The 24,147-nt window shown below is 36.3% G+C and overlaps 1 protein-coding gene and 1 pseudogene across 5 annotated transcripts in view; one reads left to right on the top strand and one right to left on the bottom strand.

Moving 5' to 3' along the window:
* The window catches only part of AGTPBP1 (ATP/GTP binding carboxypeptidase 1), a 170,154-nt gene that overhangs the window by 121,821 nt on the left and 24,186 nt on the right, over nt 1-24,147 (bottom strand). For 2 of the 4 annotated variants that reach the window (XM_079927638.1, XM_079927639.1), the window contains exons 2-4: nt 15,096-15,160; nt 7,343-7,411; nt 3,589-3,713 (exon numbers count right to left, since the gene is read on the bottom strand). In XM_079927638.1, the coding sequence (XP_079783764.1) occupies nt 3,589-3,713; nt 7,343-7,411; nt 15,096-15,127 (226 nt within the window). In that variant the 5' untranslated portion in view covers nt 15,128-15,160. The remainder of the gene's footprint in view (nt 1-3,588; nt 3,714-7,342; nt 7,412-15,095; nt 15,161-24,147) is intronic. The other 2 variants (XM_079927641.1, XM_079927640.1) reach the window with 1 other exon arrangement.
* LOC307188834 (NEDD8-conjugating enzyme UBE2F-like) lies at nt 16,805-17,403 on the top strand (annotated as a pseudogene). Its single transcript has one exon. The product of its transcript is annotated as an NEDD8-conjugating enzyme UBE2F-like (transcript).

Here is a 24,147-nt window from a genome sequence, read left to right as displayed (position 1 = left end):
TGGGTGTAAATTTATTTACAATTGAATTGATCCCTTGATCATCATGTTAAGTCCTTCTTTGTCTCTTGTAATGGCCTTTAAAGTCTGATACAAATATTGCTACTCTGGCTTTCTTTTGATTTCCATTTGCATGGAATACTTTTTTCTGCAGAGGAAATGTTTAAAGCTAGCAGAGGTTGATTCATGAGGCTCAATGAAAGAAGCCATCTCTATAACATAAAAGTGCAAAGTAAAGGAGCAAGTGGTGATGTAGAAGCTGCAGTGAGTTGGTTACACGAAACAGCAGATTTTCAATGTAGACAAAATAGCCTTATATCGGAAGAGATGCCATCCAGGACTTTCATAGCTAGGGAGAAGTCAATATCTGGCTTCAAAGCTTCTGTCATTAGGGACTAATGCATCTCGTGACTTGAAGTTGAAGCCAATGCTCATTTACAATTCCAAAAATTCTAGGGCCCTTAAGAATTATGCTTAATCTACTCTGCCTGTATTGTATCAATGGAACAATGAAGCCTGGATGACAGCGCATCTGTCGGCCAACATGGTTTGTTGAATATTTTAAAGCCCACTGTTGGGACCTACTGCTCAGAAAAAAAAAAGATTTCTTTCAAAATGGGACTGTTCACTAACAATGCACCTTGTCACTCTGATGAAGATATACAAGATTAGTGTTGTTCTCATGCCTGCTAACACAACATCCACTCTGCAATCCATGGATCAAGGAGTAATTTTGCCTTTCAAGTCTTCTTATTTAAGAAATACATTTCATAAGGCTATAGTTGTCATAGGTAGAGATTCCTCTGATGGATCTGAGCAAAGTCAGTTAAAAACCTGTAAAGAATTCACCATTCTAGATGCCATTAAGAACATCTGTGATTCATGGGAAGAGGTTAAAACATCAACATAAACAGAAGTTTCAAAGAAGTTGATTCCAACCCTCATGGATGACTTTGAGGGATTCAAGACTTCAGAGGAGGAAATAACTGCAGATGTGGTGGAAACAGCAAGAGAACTAGAATTAGAAGTGGATCCTGATGATATGACTGAATTCCTGTAATCTCATGATAAAATACTAACAGATGAGGAGCTGCTTCTTATGGATAAGCAAAGGAAGTGGTCTTGAGATGGAATCTACTCCTTGTGAAGATTGCTGAAGTGACAACAAAGGATTTAGAACACTACAAAAACTCAGTTGATAAAGCAGCAGTAGGGTTTGAGAGGATTCATTCCAGTTTTAAAAGAAGTTCTACTGTGGGTAAAATGCTATCAAACAGCACCACATGTTATAGAGAAATCATTCGTGAAAGAGTATGTGTGGCAAACTTCACTGTCTTATTTTAAGAAATTGCTACAGCCACCCCAGCCTTCAACAAACACCACCTCAATCAGTTAGCCGCCTTAAATATTGAGGCAAGACACTCCAACAGCAAAAAGATTATGACTCACTGAGGGCTTACATTTTAAGCAATGAAGTATTTTTTAATTAAGGTATGTACATTTTTTTAGACATATGCTATTGCACATTTAATAGATTACAGTACAGTGTAAACGTAACTTTAATATGCACTGGGAAACCAAAAACTTCATGTGACTCACCCTATTGCAATATTTGCTTTAGTGCAGTAGTCTGAAATCGAACCTACAATATCTCTGAGGTATGTCTGTAGTTCCACATATGAACCACAGCATATATCATAAATAATTTATTATTGATAATAGTTGTATAATGCAGTTATAATGTCCCAGAGTTTGGCTACATCAAAATTAATTCAACCATTCTCCATAGTTGGATATTTAAGGTTGTTTCTTGATCTTTGACTTTACAAACAGTGAAATAAACACCTCCAAATATTCTTTTATATAATAAGATTTTTATTTCACTCAGATTTCTGAGAGTGAAAGTGTTAAGTAAAATAGCAGGTGCACTTTAAATTTTAATAAACATTGCCAGATTCTTTCCTCCAAAGTTTATAATAATTATTGCACCACCTACAGTGTATAAGAATATCCTATTTTCCATGCCTTCAATGGCACTGGATATTGTCATTCTCTAATTTCTGCCAATCTAAGTAGTGAGAAATATCTTAGTTGTTTTCATTAGTAATTCCTGACTTTTAAGAAAGTAAAGAAGCTTTTCATACTGGTTATTTGCATTTCTTCTTCTTTGAGCTGTAAATTCCTAAACTTTCTCTCTCAAATGGATAGACAACTGGATTATGCTATAAATAATGATGGGACAATCTTTCACTAGTAATTTACACTGTGCTAACTATAAACAGAGTCATTGTATTATACAACCCCAGGGGGCAGTATTCAGGGGCTGGCTCTCCCATTTGTGGGTGGCAGGGTGAGGAAAAGGACAATCTCTGGTAGTGGTATGACTAGGGGCATTTTCAGTAGTGATGTTGGAGTCGGGACTTCTAGACTATGATGGGAAGAGTCTATAGTGGTGAGAGCAATTATACGCAAGTAGTATCTATAGGTTTGGAGAATTTGTTTTCTTTGTTTTTGTTGGGGTGTTTTGTTTTGTTTTAAGGAGTTATTTCATATGCGAATACAGTGAATATACTCGGTACACCTATCTATCTTTGCACTAATACAGTGACCATCCTTATACATTTACCTTAGTTGATAAGCACAATATTTCAATGACCTACACCTCCAGAATAATGAAATAATAAAAAACTAAATAAATTAAAATAATTGTGAGTTGTCTGGATCTTAATTTTAACAGAATGCCTTCAATGTATCACTGTTAAATATAAAGGTAGCTACTGGTTTACCCTTATTTAGAAAAAGAAAAATCAAGGTTTTTTTTTAATCAAGCACAGATTTTGGAATCTTAAATTTCTTTTTTAGCTCCTATTGAGGTAATCACATGGGTTTTATTCAACCTGTCCAAATAATGCTATACTGATATATTTCTTGATATTATAATTGGACTTAATTCATTAATGTTTTATTTGGGATTTTTCAAATTTAGGTTCCTAAGTGCAAAGTTAATACTTTTCTTCTCTTGTACTCTGTCAAGGTTTTGACAGAGTACAAGAGAAGAAGTACTAGCTTCATAAAACAGATAAATTATGCCTAATTACAGACATCATTTATTGAACATTTTTAACATTATTTTTACATGTTTCTCATGTAAATTACATGATAATTACATGATATCTCTTATCTCTATTTCAGAGATGGTGCAGCTAAGTCCTAGAGATTCAAAACTTCCCTAAGGTCACCCAATCACTGAATGACAGGGCTTGCATTTCAAAGTGGGGAACAACACTAATAACCAACATAATACCTGCCATCTTTTTGTCAACATTCTAGAAAAAGTAGTACTGGAATTAGGTGTTGTCTGAAAATTGGGGAAAGGGGGGCATTCATACATAAGTAAATTCATAATAATTTTTTAGAAACAATGCTTTGAAGATCAATTTCTTCCACAGTTATTCACTTTTCTACTTCTTGAGTCTATGGGAGAAACTTCAATTTTTACATAACCATGTATTTATCGAAAGTCTGAACATTCTTAGCATCTACTTTTAAAGAATTAAGAAAGCATTCCAAAAACAAGAGATTAAAGTTTACCTTGACTCTGAGCCAGATGAAGAATTTTTGATGTAACATATCTGGCAGTATCTGATTCTGTAGATTCAGTATTGATCTTCTCCAGCTGAGCCAGGAGTCCCACAATCCGAGAGTTATTGGTAAGGCTAAAAAAAGAATGTTACTTTAAATTAGGGCACATTCTACATCAATTGCAAATAAAATACTATAAAGATCAGTGTTAAAAACAAATCAAAACAAAATTCTACCCTTCTAATAATTTTAAGCATTTACACGTCACATTTCCTTACTCTGTGTTAGAGCTTAACATTGCTATGTTCTGTTGATTTACATGAGAAACATTCTATTTCAGGAAACCACAAAAGTGCATTCAACTCTATCCAGCAATCTTTTATCACATTCTGACAATTCACCTTTCCACTCTCCAAGCAGACTTTTTATACATCCTATGCTTTCCTCAAAACTCTAACCATCCCTTCTAACCCACTCCATTCTCAGTTAGTACCCTGCTTCATAACTATTATAAAATCAAAAAAGAATACATTCATTTCCCACAAACAGTTCCTTAAACCTCTCTGATTCTCTACCCACATTCTTTCTTCCTTATTCCCATTCATTATACATTTGCACATTTGGTGCTATTCTAGGTACTGCCAACAGTGAACAAAATGAACAAAAATTCCTGCCCCTCAGAGTGAACATTCTGATGGGACAAATTAAATACATAAATAATTATATAGTACAAAGGAGGTAGGAAGCACTATGGAGAAAAGCGGGTTGTGGGAATAAAAGATGCAAGGGTGCAGAAGGTTGCAATTTTAGACAGGGTGGTCAGGGAAAACTTTGAGAGGGTACCATTTAGGGAAAGGCCTGAAAGGAGTAAGAGAGTAAACGGTGCAGATACCCACAGAAAGAGCTGACCAGAAGACAGAGTCACAATCATCAAAACATCAAGGCAGGACCGTGCCTGCTGTATTCAATTAAGAGTGAGATGGGGGCTTCCCTGGTGGCGCAGTGGTTGAGAGTCCGCCTGCTGATGCAGGGGACACGGGTTCGTGCCCCGGTCCAGGAAGATCCCACATGCCACGGAGCGGCTGGGCCCGTGAGCCGTGGCCGCTGAGCCTGCGCGTCCAGAGCCTGTGTTCCGCAAAGGGAGAGGCCACAACAGTGAGAGGCCCGCATACCGCAAAAAAAAAAAAAAAGAGTGAGATGGCCACAGCAGACTTAAAGGAGAATAACGGTAAAAGATGAGGTAAGAGTTGAGGGTGGGGTAGAATAGAGCACAATCATTTAGAGCCTTATAGGCCACTGTAAAAACGTTGACTTTTTGCAACTAGGTGAGCCAGGAAGTTTTTGAGCAGAAGAGTGATGTGATCTGACTTGATTGATTGATTGATTGATTTTATTTTTGGCTGCGTTGGGTCTTCGTTGCTGCACACGGGCTTTCCTCTAGTTGCAGCGAGCAGGGGCCACTCTTTGTTGCGGTGCACGGGCTTCTTGTTGTGGTGGCTTCTCTTGTTGCGGAGCATGGGCTCTAGGCACGAGGGCTTCAGTAGTTGTGGCTCACGGGCTCTAGAGCACAGGCTCAGTAGTTGTGGCACACGGGCTTAGGTGCTCCACAGCATGTGGGATCTTCCCGGACCAGGGCTTGAACCCATGTCCCCTACGTTGGCAGATGGATTCTCAACCACTGCACCACCAGGGGAGCCCTGACTTGCTTTTAAAAGGCTCTCTTTGGCCGGTATGTTGAGACTCAAAGAACAATCCCTCCACTGGCATGCCTGACCCCAGCGCTTCTTGCATTCCCAATGTATTTGTTCCTTCAATTAATCTTTCTCTGATTCATCATTTAGCTCTCCCTTTCAACTGGATCATACCCATTGGCACACAATATGATCCAGGAGCTCCCACTAGTTACCACCCCATTTCTCTGCTACTCCTTGAAGGAAATGTCTGTACTTGACCTCTCCATTTCCTCTCATGTTGTTCACTTTTTCAAACTACTAGTTTGGCATCTGCACTCTGAGGTCTCCCCAAAACCTCCTGTGGTCACTTCTTTCCTTGTCAGATTCAGAATCTCAGCCCTATCCCAATCAGCTCCTTTTTTCTTCACTTTCTCCCTTGGGCTTCAATGGCTCCATATTCTCCTGATTTTCTTCCTATCGCCACTTCTTTTAGATCGACTCTACTGGCTCCTCCTCCAACAAACCTCTAGATGCTGAGGACCCCCCCACAGCTCTATCCCCAGCCCTCTTCCCTTCACTCTCTCCATTTTACTGCCCCAAGCAATCTCATCTAACCCCACAGCTGGATGTTAGATTAAAACTGATATGCTGCCTGGCTCCTACATTCAACTCCAGCCTCAACCTGCTCCTCTTCCAAATCTTAACTTTCCCAAACTCACATGAAACCATCAGTTGCTCAAGACAAAAATCTAGACTCCCTTTCCCATGCCCAGCTCAATATTAGCTCCATCTCTAAAACACTTCAAATCCATCCACTTCTCTCCATCTCTTATCATTATTACTACCCAAGTCCAAGCAATCATCATTTCTCACTTGGCAATTACAGCGTCCTAAATAATCTGCTTTCATTCTTGCTGCCCTCATACTGGGATCCAAACACACTGGACTTCTACCAGCTCCTTGAATATAGCAAGTTTCTTCCCAATCTCAAGGTCTTTACATTTGCTGTCCTCTCAACCTAGAGGATAATTTCTGCCAGTTCTTCATATGGCTGGCTCCTTCTCATTTCAGGTTACAACCTGAAGATGTCCCCACTTCTCCACCAGCCCCTCAGCTTCCAATATTAAAATGTGTCCAATGATGTAAGCTTCACAAAGGTAAAGACCTTGCATGTCGTATTCTATATACGTAGTATTTCGAACAGTGGCTAGCACAGAATAGGCAATACCCAGCTATATTCAGAATGAACAAAAAAATGAAGAAGCATATGGAAAACAGTATATTTATACATTTTTTAGATTAACAACTAGACTCAATGCTTTAAATTTGGAGGTACTTCATCTGAAAAGGTATCTGGAGGATGAAAAAAACATATTGAGCATACTATTTAAGAATGTAACTAAAATAAAATAATACAGTATTTCCCAATTTTGCAAACAGCCAGCATTATATGGAAATGAAAATATATATCACTATGTATAAATCTCTAAATGAAAAAACAACAAAATATATACAGTATGAAATTAACATAAAGTTTTAAAATATACAACATATATTTTCCCCTCCCCAACAATGGTATCATTAATATGTTTGTCTATCTTTATTTTCTGTAAACTGGTAGTCGAATTTAAAGGCCTAATCTGATCAAGGCCTGATTTGCTGACATGAATTCTTTGTAAGTGGTACTGTAATCTTCCATAAGGAAGCAAACAGGGTCTGGTTATCTTACTTTTGTAATATAAGCAGTCACTGGTTACCACTGCCTAGATCCATTACTTTAGTAGGGGTTGAAAAGCACTGATACTCTACCATTTCCATTCCTTCTACTTCTTACCTAGGACAATTCCATAAAAAGAAAAATCCCTTATTTAATTATCCAGAGGTATAATTCATCAAATAAAAGCAAAATAAATGCTGGATTTTTAATTTATCTTTATTTACCAGTTTTCAGAAGAATGAGTTCATTTCCAAAAGTCCTCCCCAAGTAAGCAATGAAGTATTTTGATTTCCTATATCAATATGTACTCACAGATTTAAACGCATATGATACATTTTATCCACTGTAGTTATTAATGCTCAAATTGCCCCACCTTTGATCAATGGCCTCTTCGTGTGGGCTCCCAAGTCCTTTTGTTATGATCCTAGTCTTTGATAGCTTCCTGGATTTTGATATAACAAGACTGTTATTAGGCCAGCAGTTCTCAGTATATGCTCTACAAAACTGAGTACTTGAGGCTCTTTCAGAAAATCTGTGAGGTCAAAAACTATTTTCATAAAAATACTAAGACACTATTTACCTTTGACACAGTGTTGACATTTACACTGTTGATCTGAAGGCAATGGTGGATAAAGTGCTGGCACATGATACAATCAAGACAGTGACACCAAATTGTAGTCACTGTGTGATAACTAGCAGTCACCATGTTCTTCACCAACATGCACTCATAGTTAAAAACAAAAATGCCAGTTTCACCTATGAGTATACATTTTTTAATATTCTGTGTGCACATAAGACATTTCAGCTGCACAATGAAATAGGATGGTTGAGGGAAAACACTTGTGTGGTTGTTTAAACTGCAAGCTGAACTAGTTACTTTTTCCATAGAACATCATTTTTACTTTAAAAAAACAACTGACAATGATTATTTGCACTGGGGTATTCTGGAATACATTTTCTTGGCAATAAACAAAGTGAGTCTATCATTTCAAGGAAACAACTGATAGATTTGTTACCAATGATTAAATGTGAACTTTCAAGCAAAAATTAGAATCTTGGAAAACAAAGATCTACCATCATGACTTTGACAGCTTCCCCCTTCTTAAAGAATTTTCTGATAAAATCACTGGTGATATTAGTAAATGTAATTTTTTTAAACTGTGTAATAAACATTGTCAATATTTAGAAGGTCTGCATAACTCACTGAATCATTATGTTCCAAATACTGACCAATGTGTGATGTTACAAATTCAGACATGGGAAAAAGAACCAGTCAATATGCAAAAGAGACCAATGGATTTTAATGTAAAAGAAAATAAAAAGTTCACATATGTGGTTTCTGATTCCACAGTGCAACTAACCTTTAAGAAACTACCACTTATCAAGTTTTAGTGTAATATCAAAGAACATCCACTTCAATTTGAATTTCAAACAATATGGCTTTCTTTCTAAAGTACATTGTTATCATTCAGAAATGTTTATTCCTCACCTATAATTATCACTCTTGCTTTAATCACATTTTTACTGTTTCTCTCCAAATACTGAACACACAACTTTATTTTCCTCCATCATAAATCAAAGGACACTTAGCCACAATTATCTGAAAAGGCCTTTTATTCAACTATTCCTTCCTTTTCTAAATATATACCTATGTGAGCCCATATTGTAGCCATATACTTTAACAACATGAATACTCATAAAAACATATATGTACGTACGTATAACATATGTGTGTACTATAAACAATATGTATACTGATGTATGTATGACAGTTTGAACTCAGAAGCAGATAAGAGAATCTAGCTGTCTTCCATTAAACCAGACATTAAAGAGATTTGCAAAAATTTAATAAATCATGCCACCTTCTAAATATTTTTGATAATTTAGTTATTTTAATATAAAATATTACTGTTATTATGCAATGGGTTTATTACTGTTATTTTTAAATGAAGTTAATAAAATTTTTTTAATTTCTCAGTTTTAATTTATAATATGGTAAATATCAATAGATTAAAAATAATGCACATTCAACAAAAGCTTTTACGAGTCATTAATTTAAGAGCACAAGGGGGTTCTTAGACAAAAAGTTTGAGAACTGTTGTTCTCAACTTATCTTGCACATTTTGTGCTCTGATCTGGAATCGACCCTTTCTCCAAAAAGCCCTGGTTCTTTTTGGTAAGAAATGGTATTAAGACACCACAGCCTGCATACTAGAGAGCAAATACATCTTTAAAAACAATTCTGTAACCTAGATTTAAGAAAAATTTGCATTATGGAAACCAGGATTCTGAAATTTAATAATTGAGTGGATTTTTTTGTTTAGTTTTCTCCAGTTATTTTTCTCTTAAAGGCCATCTGTTAGCATTTTTCAGTAGCTAATAAAACATCTACTATTAAAAATATTCAAAAACATACAAAACACACTGATCATAACACATGCTCTGTTCCATTCCAAAGTAAGAGTTTGAATTTTAAATTAAATTACACCACTATCAAAGTAAAACAACTTGCAACTAAGTGATTTCTTTCTAAGAATCATGCTCTTACAAATTATAGATGGATAGATGCATGAATTTTTTGAAGGACGGCAAACAAATGGAAATTAAGAACGTAGGCAAGTTTATTTCCCTATTTTTACTTTTCTCATTGACAGAATAAAAACTGAACGAAATATTCCAAGCCACCCCCAACTCAGCTCTAAAAATTTAAGGCTGCTGACACTAATGTTGAGAGAACTGCAGGGTGAACACCAGAGGGCACCTCTACCTACTGAATGATTTTTAGACTTTGGAAAATCCAAGGATAAAGGTAAAAACAAAAGCTATACAGCTTATTCAATGAGCGATCTGAGCTACACAGCAGAGCAGAAAATTGTTAAATAAAGAGGCTCAGACAAGGATTTATCTTCCCTGCCTTGCCCTATTTTTAGATAAATCAAAATGAGACCAAGACCAACCCCGGGAGGTTCCATTTATAACTGCTAATGTTAATTACTTTATAGTAAAAAAATCATGGAATTGAAAATATGATCAATGTGAAATACATCAAATCGAGTTAACTTTCCAATGTATATTTTAAACTATCACTCAAATATTTGTTTCACTGTAGTGGTCTCCTACTGCTTTTGATTCTCTGAGTTTACATTCAGCCTTACAGCTATTTCCCTAAAAACATAATTTTTTTGTATGTTACAAAAGTCTCAATGGTGTATAGATATTACCTTGCAACAAATAATTTCCCAAGGAAGTGCAAGGGCTAAAGAACCTATCTTCACATTATAAATAAATTTTATTACCTTTTCACCTTAAAATGTAAATTGAATACAGATAGTAAACGTCTTCATAAACAAGATATAAACATCTGACAGCAAAAAATTCATTAAAATATATCAAAGTTTTAGACTTAACCAAGACTCATAGTGATTAAGATTTAATTTCAAACAATATAGTTTTATGTCCAAAATATGCACATTATCTTTCAGAAATGGTTGTTCCTCATTTATCTCTTTATTTTTATTACTTTTGCTTTAATCATATTTTTATTGTTTCTCTCCAAATACTGATCACAAATCTTTATTTTTCTTTATCGTACAGCAAAGGACAATGAAAAATAGAAATTTCACTACCATTCCTTTATAGAAATAGTTAAATATTTAAATATATAAGTTTGGAAAATAATATTCTAAATGGAAGAGAACAATACTTCTCTAACTACTTCTAAGATAATAATTAAATACAATAAAGGCTTCTTTAACAATAAATGTAGCTCAATAGTATCAAGGGATTTGTTAAAGAAAACCAATAAAAGTTTGTTAAAAATTTAAATAACCTGAATTTATACCAGTGTCAACAATAATTAAAGTTATACCTTAAATTTCTTCACCAAAGTTAACTAAATGCTAATTATTTTATATTCATTATTTTTAAAAACTTCTCCAGTCATGTTCTAGTGGGATTTTAGGTAAGTGCATATGGCTAACTTCTAACTTTAACTTTCCCCCAATATTTGTTCTCTCTTTTATAGTAACAAGAGTTTTAGCCAGGCCTATTCCAACTCTGTTAAAACCACATTTCTCAGCCTCACTTTATACTCTTAAAAATTATTAGGGACACCCCTCAAAGAGTTGTTATTTGTATGGGAAATAGGGATAAACCTGAAAAACCAGTGCACTGAAAACTACAAAATACTAGTGAGAGAAGTTAAAGAAAATCATAAATAAAAGAGAGATATATCATGTTCAAGAGTAAGAAGACAATAGTGTTAAGGTATCAATTCTCCCCAAAATGATCTACAGAATCAAGGCAATCCCAATCAAAATACCAACAGGCTGTCATGTAGAAATTGTCAGACTGATGCTAAATTCATATGGAAATGCAAAGAACCTAAAATAGGCCAAACTTTAGAAAAAAGAAAAGGTTGGCAGACCAACACTATCTAAATCTTGAGACCAGTTATAAAGCAACAATTATCCAAGCAGTGAGGTATAGGCATTAAGATAGACATGTTGATCAACGGAACAAAACAGAGTATAAGAATAGACCTACACATCCACAAATAACTGATTTTTGATAAAGGTACAAAGGAAACTCAGTGAAGAAAGGATAGTCTTTCTAAAAATGGTGCTGAACAACCAGATATCCATACGCACAAAAAAAAAGAACTTCTATCCATACCTCGCACCATATATAAAAATTAACTCAGAAAGGACCATAGTCCTAAATGTAAAATCTAAAACTATAAAAACTTCTAGAAGAAACATAAGAGAAAACATTGGTAATATGGGTTATGCAAATATTTCTTAGATGCAACTCTAAAAGCATAATCCATAAAAGAACAAATAAGCAAATGGAAATCATCTAAATTTGAAACTTCTGATCTTAAAAGATACTGCACAGAATATGAAAAGACAAGACTGGAAGAAAATGTTTGCAATTCAAATATCTGATAAAGGACTTGTATCCATAATATATTAAAAAATTCTAAAACTCAACTATTAAGAAACACTGCAATTTCAAAAATTGGAAGATTTGGAAAGATATTTCACCGAATAAGTGCATGAAAAGATGCTCAACATCATGTCATTAGAGAAACGCAAATTAAAATCACAATGAGATACCAATACACCCCTATTACAATGGCTACAATTTTAAGAGAATGATCATAAGAACTTAAGAATTTAAAAAGAATGACCATACCAAGTGTTGGTGAGAATGTAGAACTAGAACTTTCATACACTGCTGCAGGGAACAGAAGATGGTATTAATGTCTTTGTAAAACAGATTGTCGGCAGTTTCATAAAAAGAAACACAGACCTACCATATGCTTCAGCCATTCCAGTCCTACGTATTTAGCTAATAGAAAATAAAGTATAAGTCCAAAAATGCTCATGTAACAACCAAAAACTGGAAACAACCCAAATGTCCAAAAGTTGAATGGATAAACAAATTGTGGTATATCAACACAATGGAATACTACTTACTAATCAAAAAAGGTATGATTGCAAGAGATGATTCTCAAAAATAATTGCGCTGAATCAAAGAAGGCATACCCACACCCCTACCTTCTACCTCCACCCCCACCCCCAAAAAAGACATACTGTATGGTCCCATTTATATTAAGTTCTAAAAAAGCCAACACGTCTGTAGTGACAGAAAGCAGATCAATGGTTGTCTGGAGTGAGGGATGGGGTGGGAGAGGGGCACCAGGAGACATTTGAGCATGATAAATATTTTCAGTATTTTGATTGAGAGGATAATTCCAGTTATACATAGGCCACACTTACCAAACTGTACTCTCTATGTACAGCTTGTTGTAAGATGATTATGTCTCAATAAAGCTGTTTAAAAATTGATAGGTACTGTTGGTGTAGTGGATAAGGCAGAAACTAAAGAAGAGTGCTTAGAGAGTGTGAAATGAGATGTAGATTTCATTTATAGGCTATTTCAAAATTTTTGTCTTTTGAGGAAATCAAATAAATTGAGTAGTAACAGAAGAGCAGAGTCTAAATATTGGAAAGCCTAGATCATGTTTAAATGATAAGGAATGGAGGAGTTAAAGATTCAATACAGAACAATACTAATGATTAAAAGACCCTGAGAAGGAAAGAGAGAGGTGAAATCTAGAACACAGGTGACAGTATTAGTCTTTAACAAAAAATCAGACACATCCTCTGTTGCAGTAAATAACAGGAGGGTAAACAGAGGATAGAATCAAGTAAAGGGGAGTATGTAAATTTTGTGTAAGGAATATAAGGATAATAAACTGTTTTATCTCTATGATATCACAGAGAAGGTCAACTGCTGAGGGTATGTATATGATACATCTGAAGATTTCAAAGATTTGAAAGATAGGAAGAAAGTGTAAAACAGTCATTAAAAAAATTGAGAAAATGAGCTTTCTAGAGAACCACGGTAGTAAGATTACTGATCAATAATGATCCATAATTTTTAGCAATATCTTCCAAGTTAGTTCATCCTCCAATATCATTCAGCTGCTCAGTAAAGGTCTACCCAGGGAAAGGACTTTGTCAGGTATGTGTGATGAAATAATACAAAGTGAGGTAAAAACATTTCAGGTATTACAAGAGTGTAATGATGAACAATGGATTCTACACTAGGTAAGAGAGGAAGAGATGATAAAAGTCAATAGCTCAGAGCTCTGGATAAGGCAGAACTCTTTGCATTACAGCCATTTGAACAAGTGAGCTAGAAAGGTAAAAGATTTTTCTTGGAAAATGAAAAGTCTGAATTAGTGCTTTGAAAGGAGAGTTTTGCTGGTGATAACATTTAGGGCATGAACATGATGATGTAGAGTAGGGAGTAGAGAAAAATTCTGCTTCTTGTATCTTATAAAATTTTCATTACTTGATTTCTCACCACCCACTCACATGGTCTTTAAATCTGCCAAACTAATCCATCCAATTACAGTCCTTGCCTAAACTCAGCAAGTATCAATATTCTACTCAATCCTCCAGATATGCTAAAAAGTAAGAAAGTCTCAAGCCAGCCCTGCCTCTTCAAGTCCATATCACACAATAAACACCTATTTATGAGGATCTGGTTAAAACACTATACTGGTTAAACCACTATACTGGTTAAACCACTATACTGCATTTGTTCAGGTGTTTTCATGAAGTTATAAGCTTCGTGTAAAAAGAGAATAGGGCTCAATTCTTCAGAACATACTCAACACCCATTTTCTGCAAAGCACTGTGTTAAGTGTTATATTTATGTTTCTTTTCTACTCTCAAAGATTCAGTGCTGGGTTAGGTACATGAAAGTGTTTAATAGATATCTCACAGTTGAGAAGTAAATCTAAAAGGGGCAAAAAAATAAACTAAAAAGAGCATCTATAGAAGCCTTTAAAGACAGAAAGAATATAATAAGTTTTCTGTGGAAATGGATGTGCTTTGATCAAGTCTTATGTAAGGAAAAAAATTCAGTGGCCAGACAATATGTAAATAAGTGAGCACAGCCGTATTCCAGTAAAACCTTATTTACGTACACTGAAATTTGAATTTCATATAATCTTCATATGTCAGAAAATATTATTCTTCTTTTTATTTTTATTCCCAACCATTTAGAAACGTAAAAACCAATCTTAGCTCATAGGCCACACAAAAATAAGAAGTAGGCCAGATTTGACCCATGTGTCCTAGTTTGCTGACTCCTGCTTTAACTGAAAAGTTAAACATTAATAAATATTAATAAAATAACATAAATACAACACACTATATTTAAACAAATATTTCTTAAAGTAAAAAGTTTCAAATGATCACTTCATGCATTATTTCTGTAATTTATACATACTGGTATTTAAAATTGCAGAACCAGGGCTTCCCTGGTGGCACAGTGGTTAAGAATCCACCTGCCAATGCAGGGGACACGGGTTTGAGCCCTGGTCCGGAATATCCCACATGCTGCGAAACAACTAAGCCCGTGCGCCACAAATACTGAAGCCCACACACCTAGAGCCCATGCTCTGCAACAAGAGAAGCCACCACAATGAGAGGCCCACGCACAGCAATGAAGAGTACCCCCACTCGCTGCAACCAGAGAAAGACCACAAGCAGCAACAAAGACCCAACTCAGCCATAAATAAATAAATAAAAATAAAATTGCAGTACCTTTTCTCTGGTATCACTTTTAACTTGCTCATCTTGAATTACTTCATTTCACCATTGCAGATAATCTGAAAAGAAAAAAAAAGTTAATGATATTAAACACACAATTCTGTTTTCTATATATTAGATGTCATAAAAGCCATACAACTGAAAGTTTTTATCATGGGCAACATAAGACTGGAAACCACAGGAGAATGTTTGAGTTTTATGTGCTTCTGGCAGGTCACTTCAATGTGCAATGTGTGACTATTAAATTACCTAAAATCAGCCAGTAAAATGTTATCAAAAATCCTAGTGCTACAAAAATGCAAAAATTTAACATAACACAATTTATGATATAGTACCAAGATTTCTTTTTTAGATAATTCAAATTATCCTTCCTGTTCTAATACTCCACCTTAAAATACTCAAACCAATCACAGCATCATGGGATTAGTGTATTGTCCACCATTCATACAGCAGTGCAATACTGGTAAATATGTATGATTATTTCTATATGAAAACACCTTAATCAAAAACAAATTGTTTAGACAACAGAGCAAAAATCTTCTAAAACATCATCTCATTTAATATACTTATGCATATTTTCCCTCAATCAATACAGGTTTCATCTTTAGAAAGTGCATATTACACATTTAAAACCTTAAATCTTTTTTTTTAAATAGAAGGAACCTAATATAGGAATTGGTCAAAGGCTAGCAAGCAAAAGAGGAAACCTAGGGAGGCTCAAGATAAAGAGTTGCAGGAAGCAGTTACCACCCTGGGCTGCAAGGACAAGAGGGAGAAGGGGTTTAAAACCCTAAATCTCAATTCACACAATTTTTATAATTTTTCAGATTTATTTTACAACTATTCACCCCCCCAAAAAAAAACCCTAGATATCTTTTAATTTTACATAGCAGTGCTTATTAATGAAGGAGAATTTTGTGGCATCACAAGAAGTTTAAAAATTACTGCCAATTCAACAAGTTACATTCTTATGCAATATTTAGTAATGCTACATTTAAAAGAAAACAAACATGCAAAAAAAGAGACTTCAAATTGTTTAATATAATAGATTTAGAAGATATAGGGCTCCCCTGGTGGCGCAGTGGTTGAGAGTCCTCCTGCCGATGCAGGGGACATGGGTTCGTGCCCCGGTCCGGGAGGATCCCACATGCCGCGGAGCGGCTGGGCCCGTGAGCCATGGCCGCGGAGCCTGCGCGTCCGGAGCCTGTGCTCCACAGCGGGAGGGGCCACAGCAGTGAGAGGCCCACGTACCGCAAAAAAAAAAAAAAGAAGATATAGATATTCTGGATGTAGTTCTTCAACAACAAAGAACTTTTACATTAACAAAATAAACATGACTTTTTTTCATTTTTCTAATTAACTCAATTATGAAAGAGGAAACATGTATTCAGGGTTATGTACAAAAATTACATAGGCTGTTTTTAAGGTAGATAAGAAATTTTTAAATGCTGTTTTTTCTTTTAATTGACTTTTTTAATGACTACCAAGTCAAAGTAACTTTTTCCAATTTCCAAATTAATTAAGGGGGGGGATCTTGTGTGTCTTCAAAAGTGCTGTTGCTACCATAAACAGAAGTTAATTAGGCTACTTCTACTCGTTGAGCAGTATGACTTTCTCTAAAACTACATTAACAGCAAGCCCACCTCAGGAGGTGAGGGGCCACATCTCGCCTGTCTCAGGTGCCCAGGGTACAGAGAGCAGTAATGCTGACGTTGGCAAGCATAAAGAAGCGAGATGATGGGTCTCAAAGGGTCCCAGACATCAGCCATAGCCTCCAACTCTGCTCAGAGGGCTTCTATGAGAGACATGCTGCTTATTAAAGAGGTTGCAGGCCATGAAGCTAATTTATAATACGTTGCACATGTAAAGTGCACTTTTCTGATCCAAACAAGCTTCACTGCTTTCAGCAAACTGTAACTCCAACCTCCCAAAGTGAAATGCTTGACCAGGATCACTGGTAAAATATGTCGAAGTTTTTACTGAGAGAACATTCGGTTGATGGCACCGGCTGGGCTCCCATGAGGACACGGAAGGATGTTGTTTCGGGATTAAACTCTGTTTACTGATCCTCTCAATTCCGATGTTCCACTGAATCATGAAGCTGCAGAACATCGTCTGTGGGACAAGGAGGACTTGGGGAATAAAGTTGAAGACTACACGAAGCGTTACGCCAGATGATAGGAGGAGAAGGCTGCAGGGCTCATAGGCTGTGTGTTACACGTCTGTCTCCAATTTAAAAGGAAGCCCTCCTCCCCAGTCATGAAGCTCCCTCTCAGTCCCACTGGTTGGCCAAGTCCTGTGACCATGTTGTCCTGAGGAAGAACCTCTTCACAACTGCCCATTGTATATGGAGAGCTCTACATAAATACAGCAAGAAAAAGTGTTTGAAGTTCTAAAGGGTTGCCTCCTTACCTTAACATATTTACTTTTTTGAAACTGTACTAAATAGGCCTCTGCTGAGATTCCTGAGAAGTTGTAATGAACTCAGAATTGAGCCTAGAGCTTGCTTCTTCCCTTTTTCCCAGACAAAATCGGTTCCCTGTACAAGTGATGCTAACGATGTGCTCAGCGTAGCTTGCAGACTGGTGATAAGAAATCTGTTACAAACTGTGATTGGATGTAAATTCTTAGCCCTTTCCTAGATGTCATGAAGCTTCCCAGAATGTATAGAGTCATTCACTGTAGATCTCTACTGAAATGTGCATTGTATTTAATGTGAGTATATTTGGAACAGATTCGTAATTTGTACAATTTAATGCTTTAATTATTTTTTTCTATTGTCATTTAGTTTGTATTTTCATTGTATAGAGCCAACAGAAGGATGTTAGGTCAAGCAACTACTGAAGAGAAATACAAAGAAAATACAAAAGAAGAAAAAAAAGTGCATTTCACTAAGCCAATATGTCCCTTACAGTCAGTTTTTCTTGCTGAAGTCTGATGCCACAGTACTTCAGAGAAAAAGAAAAGCCTTCTTTTTGCTTTGACAGTTTGTGTTCATTACAGTATGGTGTAACAGAAAGAACAGGAACCTAGAAGCAGAAGTGTTGCATCCCACAAAGTTTTGTGGCTTTGCCAACCAAGCGTGACAAAGCAAGAAAGGGACAAAGAAGCTGAGACCGTATGCAAGGGAGGCTGGAAAGTCCAAGATCAAGGTGCTGGCAGTTATAGTGACTGGTGAGAACTGGCTACGTGGTTCATAGACCCCCATCTTCTCACTGTGTTGTGGCATGGGGGAAGGGGCCGGGGGTCCTCTTAGGTGTCTTATAGGAACACTAATTCCATTCATGAGAGCTCCACCCTCATGACCTAATCACCTACCAAAGGCCCACCTCCAAACACTACTGCACTGGGCATTAGTTTTCAAAAAACAAATTTTTAGGGACACAACATTCAGTCTGTGGCACTATCTGAATCACTTTTATGATCTGACCTACCTCATATTTATTTTAAAATATTTCAGGAGGTTAGGAAAAATGGACACTTTAACAGAGCTTAACAGTGGTAACGTTACCTCTGGGCATGCGGGTGACTGGAAGAGGGGGCTGGAAAGCAAGGTGATAGTGGAAAAAAGATCTTTGATTTCTTATGTTTCGCCATACTGTTTTACCTTCTTATTTTGAAATTACTATAAAGTCACAGGAAGTTGCAAAGATAGTAGAGAGAGGTCCCGTGTTCCCTCTCCGTTTCACCCAACAGTTATATGACATTTTCCGCTAACTCTAGCACAGTATCAAAGCCAGGAATTTGATATTCATACAACATGTTTCTCTAGTTCTATGTCATTTTATTGCATGTGTAATTTATGTAACTACCATGTTTTGCTATATTTTTAAAATATTAGAAAGCATGGATTTACTTGAATAATTAACTTTAAAAAGATGATGAAAATCACTGTAATCTCGAAATTCATTCGTTTAACAAACATTAATGGCTACATAGTTTCCACTGCGTATGGCCAAAGAAAGTACTTCCAAGAAGGAGCATTTGATATAGCTGATCACTCTCTCTTCTTGCAAATACTTTATTTATATGGCCATATTTTGTTTTCTGCCTACCTCACTGCCACCCCTTCTTAAGTTTCCTTTACTAGAATGCCCCAGGGCTCAGTTCTTGTCCTTTTCAACTCCAGTGTCTTCCTTGGTGATCTCATCCAGTCTCATGACTACTCCACATCTCCACTTGGCTCTCTAATAATATCACAAACTCAACATATATAAAACTAATCTGACTTTCCCTTCCCTTCCCAATGTGCTCTAACCTCAGCTTTCCCCCAACTGTAGTTAGAGACAATTCTCTCCCTCCAGTTGCTGAGTCTAGAACCTTAGCGTCCTTCTTGACTCCTGTTTTATTTTACACCCCACATCCAACCCATGAGGAAGTCCTGATAATTCTGCTTTCAAAATATATCCAGACTCCGATCACTTCTCCACATCTACTACCATGATTGGGCCACTGCCCTTATCAGTCTCCTTTCACTCTATTCTCAACACAACATCCTGACTGATTCTTCTAAAAACTTGGAGAAAAGAGAAAAAAAAAAAAAAACCGCAGATAAATCTTATCAGCACTCTGCTCAAAGCCCAGCAATGCTGCCCATTTCAATGACATTAGGGACCCTAAGGGAATACCCCAGCCCTTCCCTCACTAACCTCATCTCCTACCTACAACTCTTCTCCCTCACACTGCTCTAGACACACTGGCTGGGCTTCCTTGCTTTCCACCAACATGCCAGGCTCACTCTCGCCTTGGCCCAACCTGTTTCCTTTGCCCAGAATGTTCTACCAGATATCCCAATGACCAACCAACTCCCAAACTTCCCTTGCCCAAGTATCACCTTTTCAATAAAGCCTATCCCAACCATCCTATTTAATACTTTAAATCACTTCCAGACCCTGGCATACCCACTGCCCCTTGCCTCAGTTTACTTTGTCTTTTCCCAGAGCACTTACCGCCTTCTATGACAGGATGGTTCAAAAGTATCAGAACACATTGAAAACTGTACTACTCAATAATAACTGATTATAATTGAACAGGTGTCAAAACAAATTTTTAGGGGAACAGTTTATTTCCATGTACTTATAAATGCTCAATATATGGCCCTATCACACCACATACATCAATCCTGTACTCTAATTCATCCCAGACTCTCAGCAGCTTATCACCACTGGTGACTACAAAAGAACCACAATGGGTTCCTTCATTTCCTGAAGGTTTTGAGGAAAGCAGCAGCAACCCAAGGTTCTTGATATAATCACATAAGTCATGTAGTTTAATATCTAATATCTTGGTGGTCACTTACTTGACTCTTTTTAATCACCTTGTAAACTAGACAATTTAACTCTGTGTACTATTTATTATCTATTTCTCTCCACTGGAATTAAAGTTCCATAAGGGCAGAAATCTTTGTTTTGCTCAGTCTCCCAAGTACCTAGAACAGTGCCAGCACATTGCAGGTGGTAAATAAATTTCTGAATGAACAAAATTTTGAGAAAATTTTACTACACAAATAAGAAATCTTCATTTTTAAAAATCCAACAATATGGTAGATATATTGGCATGCAATATCTAGCCCAATTTCTCTCCAGTGTGCCTTCCTGTACTACAGGAATGTGAAAGCTTTCCCAAAAAAAAATGTATTTCCTAGACTCTCCTGCAGCTAGGGTTCCAGATGTTTTCCTCAATTTCATCATTTATGAAATTTATTAGACTGAAAGTCAGAAAAAGGCCACTTGATCCCACAGGTAAGTACCAACTTAAACGTGCTTAGTTCTTCTACAGCAGTGTATGGAGAGGTCCCAAAGTCTAGTCCAGGGTTTCTCAAAGTGGGGTCCACAAACTGAATTCTTTGAGAGCTCATGATGGGGGGCATGGGGTTCTTTTTTCCTTCTCTTTTACTTTTGTGCACCAAGCAGTGGCAGCATAATTAATGATTTTGTTACAAATCAGCTGTGTGTGATAGTGCACAGTAGGACCATGTTCATTTGGTTAGAGTTGGCCTTGATAATTGAAGACTGCAGGACACAGGGAGAAGATAATAGGCTAATGACTATCAGCCTCTCCCTCTCAAATTGCGTCCCCTAATCTCCCCTTGTGCACTGCTAACTACCTTATAGGAGCAAACAAACTCTACAAGTGTAATGAAAAACTGGAGGGAAATTCTAATTTTAATGAAAAAAACTTTATACCCAGTTGCCCCCATTCCTAACGCTTTGCTATTGGTCTGAACATTCCAAAATGTGGACTAAATAAATTACCAGGGACTTCTACTGCGAAATGTTTGGACTTTTTGTGATTTTTCTCAGTTAATTGTTTGATATGCCCTCATGTCTCACACATTAACATTTGTAATTTACAAATATGCCTGATAATCCAATGTGGCAATTTTTGAGGCTGAGGTGTGAAAGGAAGGTCAGTGGACAATTCTGGTAAGATTAGTAATGAAGAGTTGTATCTTGCAAGTCATTTCACTAAGTTAATGCAACAAGAGACACACAAAAAACATATCCTTCTAATGAAAACTACTTATCAATGGATTTATACAATGGAATATCCTATTCCATTTTGTGTTGTCTGTGGAAAACAACGTTTCAAGTGCAGCAATGGCTCCAGCAATATTCAAAAGACATAGCTGCAAATTATAGTCATTTGACACATTAAAGATATTAATGGGACCTCAAAATAAGCATAATGAAGCTTTTGCTTTAAAAAATAACATATAATGAAAAGGCTGAGGTAGCAAGTTATATAGTAGCAGATCTTATTGACCAGAAAAAGGAAAGCCACCCCAATTGCTGAGAACCTAATACAGCCGGAATGTAAAATTATGCTGAGTGAAATGTTTACATGAGATGAAGTAAGAGAAATTTTTAAAGTTCTACAGTACAATAACAGTACGGTAAGTCAATGTATTGACATGTCATGTGATGTTAAAGACCTACGTGATAACAGGAAAACAAGTTTCTCTAACCAGATGGATGAGCCAACAGAGATCATCATCTGTAATATTTATAAGATTACATTATATATTTATAGATTTTATAAGATTTGAAAATGGTGAAATCAAGAAAACTTTTTTTTGCTACAGAGTGCTGCCCAAAGCCAGCAGAGGACAGGATATTTAATGTTTTGTCCTCTGTCTCGAAACAAAAGGTCCATCTTGGAGGAACTATGTTGGCATCTGTGCTGAAAATGTCCCACCAATAGCTGGCTCCATGTGAAGATGTGCCACTATTGTTTAAACTCCCCCCACACGCCAAAAAAAAACCCCAAAAAACAAAAGCCTGACTTCTCAACACAGTGTTTTCTTCACAGAGAATTGCTAGTGTCAAAAGCTCTGGAAGATGAAATGAAAAAGTTCTATTTGAAGCTACAAAAAATGATTGACTTTATTAAACAAAAACCTGTTTACTCAAAAATGTTTAAAGAGCTGTGTGAAAACCTGGACAAAGAGCACATAAATCTCCTGCTCCATGCAGAAGTCCAGGGGCTTAGCAGATGAAGAGTTCTCACAGGACATCCGAGCCGAATGGTGAGCTGCAGGGGTACGTTCGCAAACACAGTAGGCCAAATTCTGCTAAGTGCTTAGAGGATGAAGAATGGCTGCTGAAACTAGCCAACTTAGCAAAGATTTGTTATCACGTGAAACAAATGAACCACTCTCTGCAAGACCTTAAAGAAAGCATTTTGACTTCAAGTGACAAGATTCTTGGGGAAAAGATCAAGTGACAAAAGGATATCAAAAGATGCTCTTATTGCTGCTTGGACTTAAGAGTGAAAAAGGATATATCTGCAAATCTCAAGTCTTGCTGACCTAGGGGAACAAAATTTAAAAATAAAATAGAACAGTATTTTCCCTTTGTTTTCAAACAAGTGTAAGGCTGAAATGAGAGACCCTTTCTCTGAATCATCTGTGCAGGCTGAGAACTTGACTTTGAAGAGAAAGAATTTTGTGCACTGCGGTCTGACTATGAAATCAAGATGGTATTTACTGATCTGCCCCTAAAAAGTGCTGGATTTCTATCAAAGGGTAGTGTCCTGCAAATCATAAGAGGGTAATGAACATTTTGCTGCCAGCTTTCAATTTCATTATATGTGTATGGAATTTTTTGTTTAATAAGCATCAAGAGCAAGGAGGAAATCATCTTATGTCAGTTGAAAATGAAATCTGTGAATGGTCAACCAAAGAAAACAAAAACAAGTTTCATATGAAAAACATAAACTTTACTCTTTATTTTTAGTTTTAAAAACTAGTAAGTTTATTGTATAAAACCTTTTCATAAAATATCAAGTGATCAACACACATATATATACTCATTTGTAATTCCTGGACCTATATTTGAGCCTCATCATGTCAGTCAGGAAAAAAAGAGTTTGTTTTTTTCGAATTCTGGTATAAATTCTAATGGGCTATATTTTTATTAATATTACTTTGGCTTATAGTTTTTAGATAGCAAATATCTGCACTGTCAATAATTTTCACGTTTGTAGTAAATGCTAGTTAAAATCAGTTTACAGTGGTACTGACAAGAAGATAGACAAAGAGACAAATGGAATAGAACTGCAAGTCTAGAAATAAACACACACATTTATGGCCTATTGATTATTGACAAGGGTGTCAAGTCCATTCCATAATGAAAGCACAGTCTCTTCTATTGCTGGGACAACTGGATTTCCACACGCAAAGGAATGAATTTGAACACCCACTCACACCATAGATAAAAATTAACTCAAAATGAATCAACGACCTAAATATAAGCACTAAAACTCTTAAAAGAAAACATGGGAGTAAATCTGTACGACCCTGAATTTGGCAATGGATTCTAAGTTATGGCAACAAAAGCATTAGGAACAAAAAATAAATAAATAAATTGAACTTCAAAATTAAAAACTTCTGTGCATGTAAGGACATCGTCGAGAAGGTGAAAAGACAACATACAGAATGGGAGAACATATTTGCAAATCAGACATCTCATAAGGGTTTAATATCCAGGGACTTCCCTGGTGGCGCAGTGGTTGAGAGTCTACCTGCCAATGCAGGGGACACGGG

The sequence above is a fragment of the Stenella coeruleoalba genome (genome assembly GCF_951394435.1).
Source record: "Stenella coeruleoalba genome assembly, chromosome: 7".
Classification (NCBI taxonomy): domain Eukaryota; kingdom Metazoa; phylum Chordata; class Mammalia; order Artiodactyla; family Delphinidae; genus Stenella; species Stenella coeruleoalba.
Note: the sequence above shows the minus strand (reverse complement) of the source record. Positions and strands in the feature narration are given on the sequence as shown.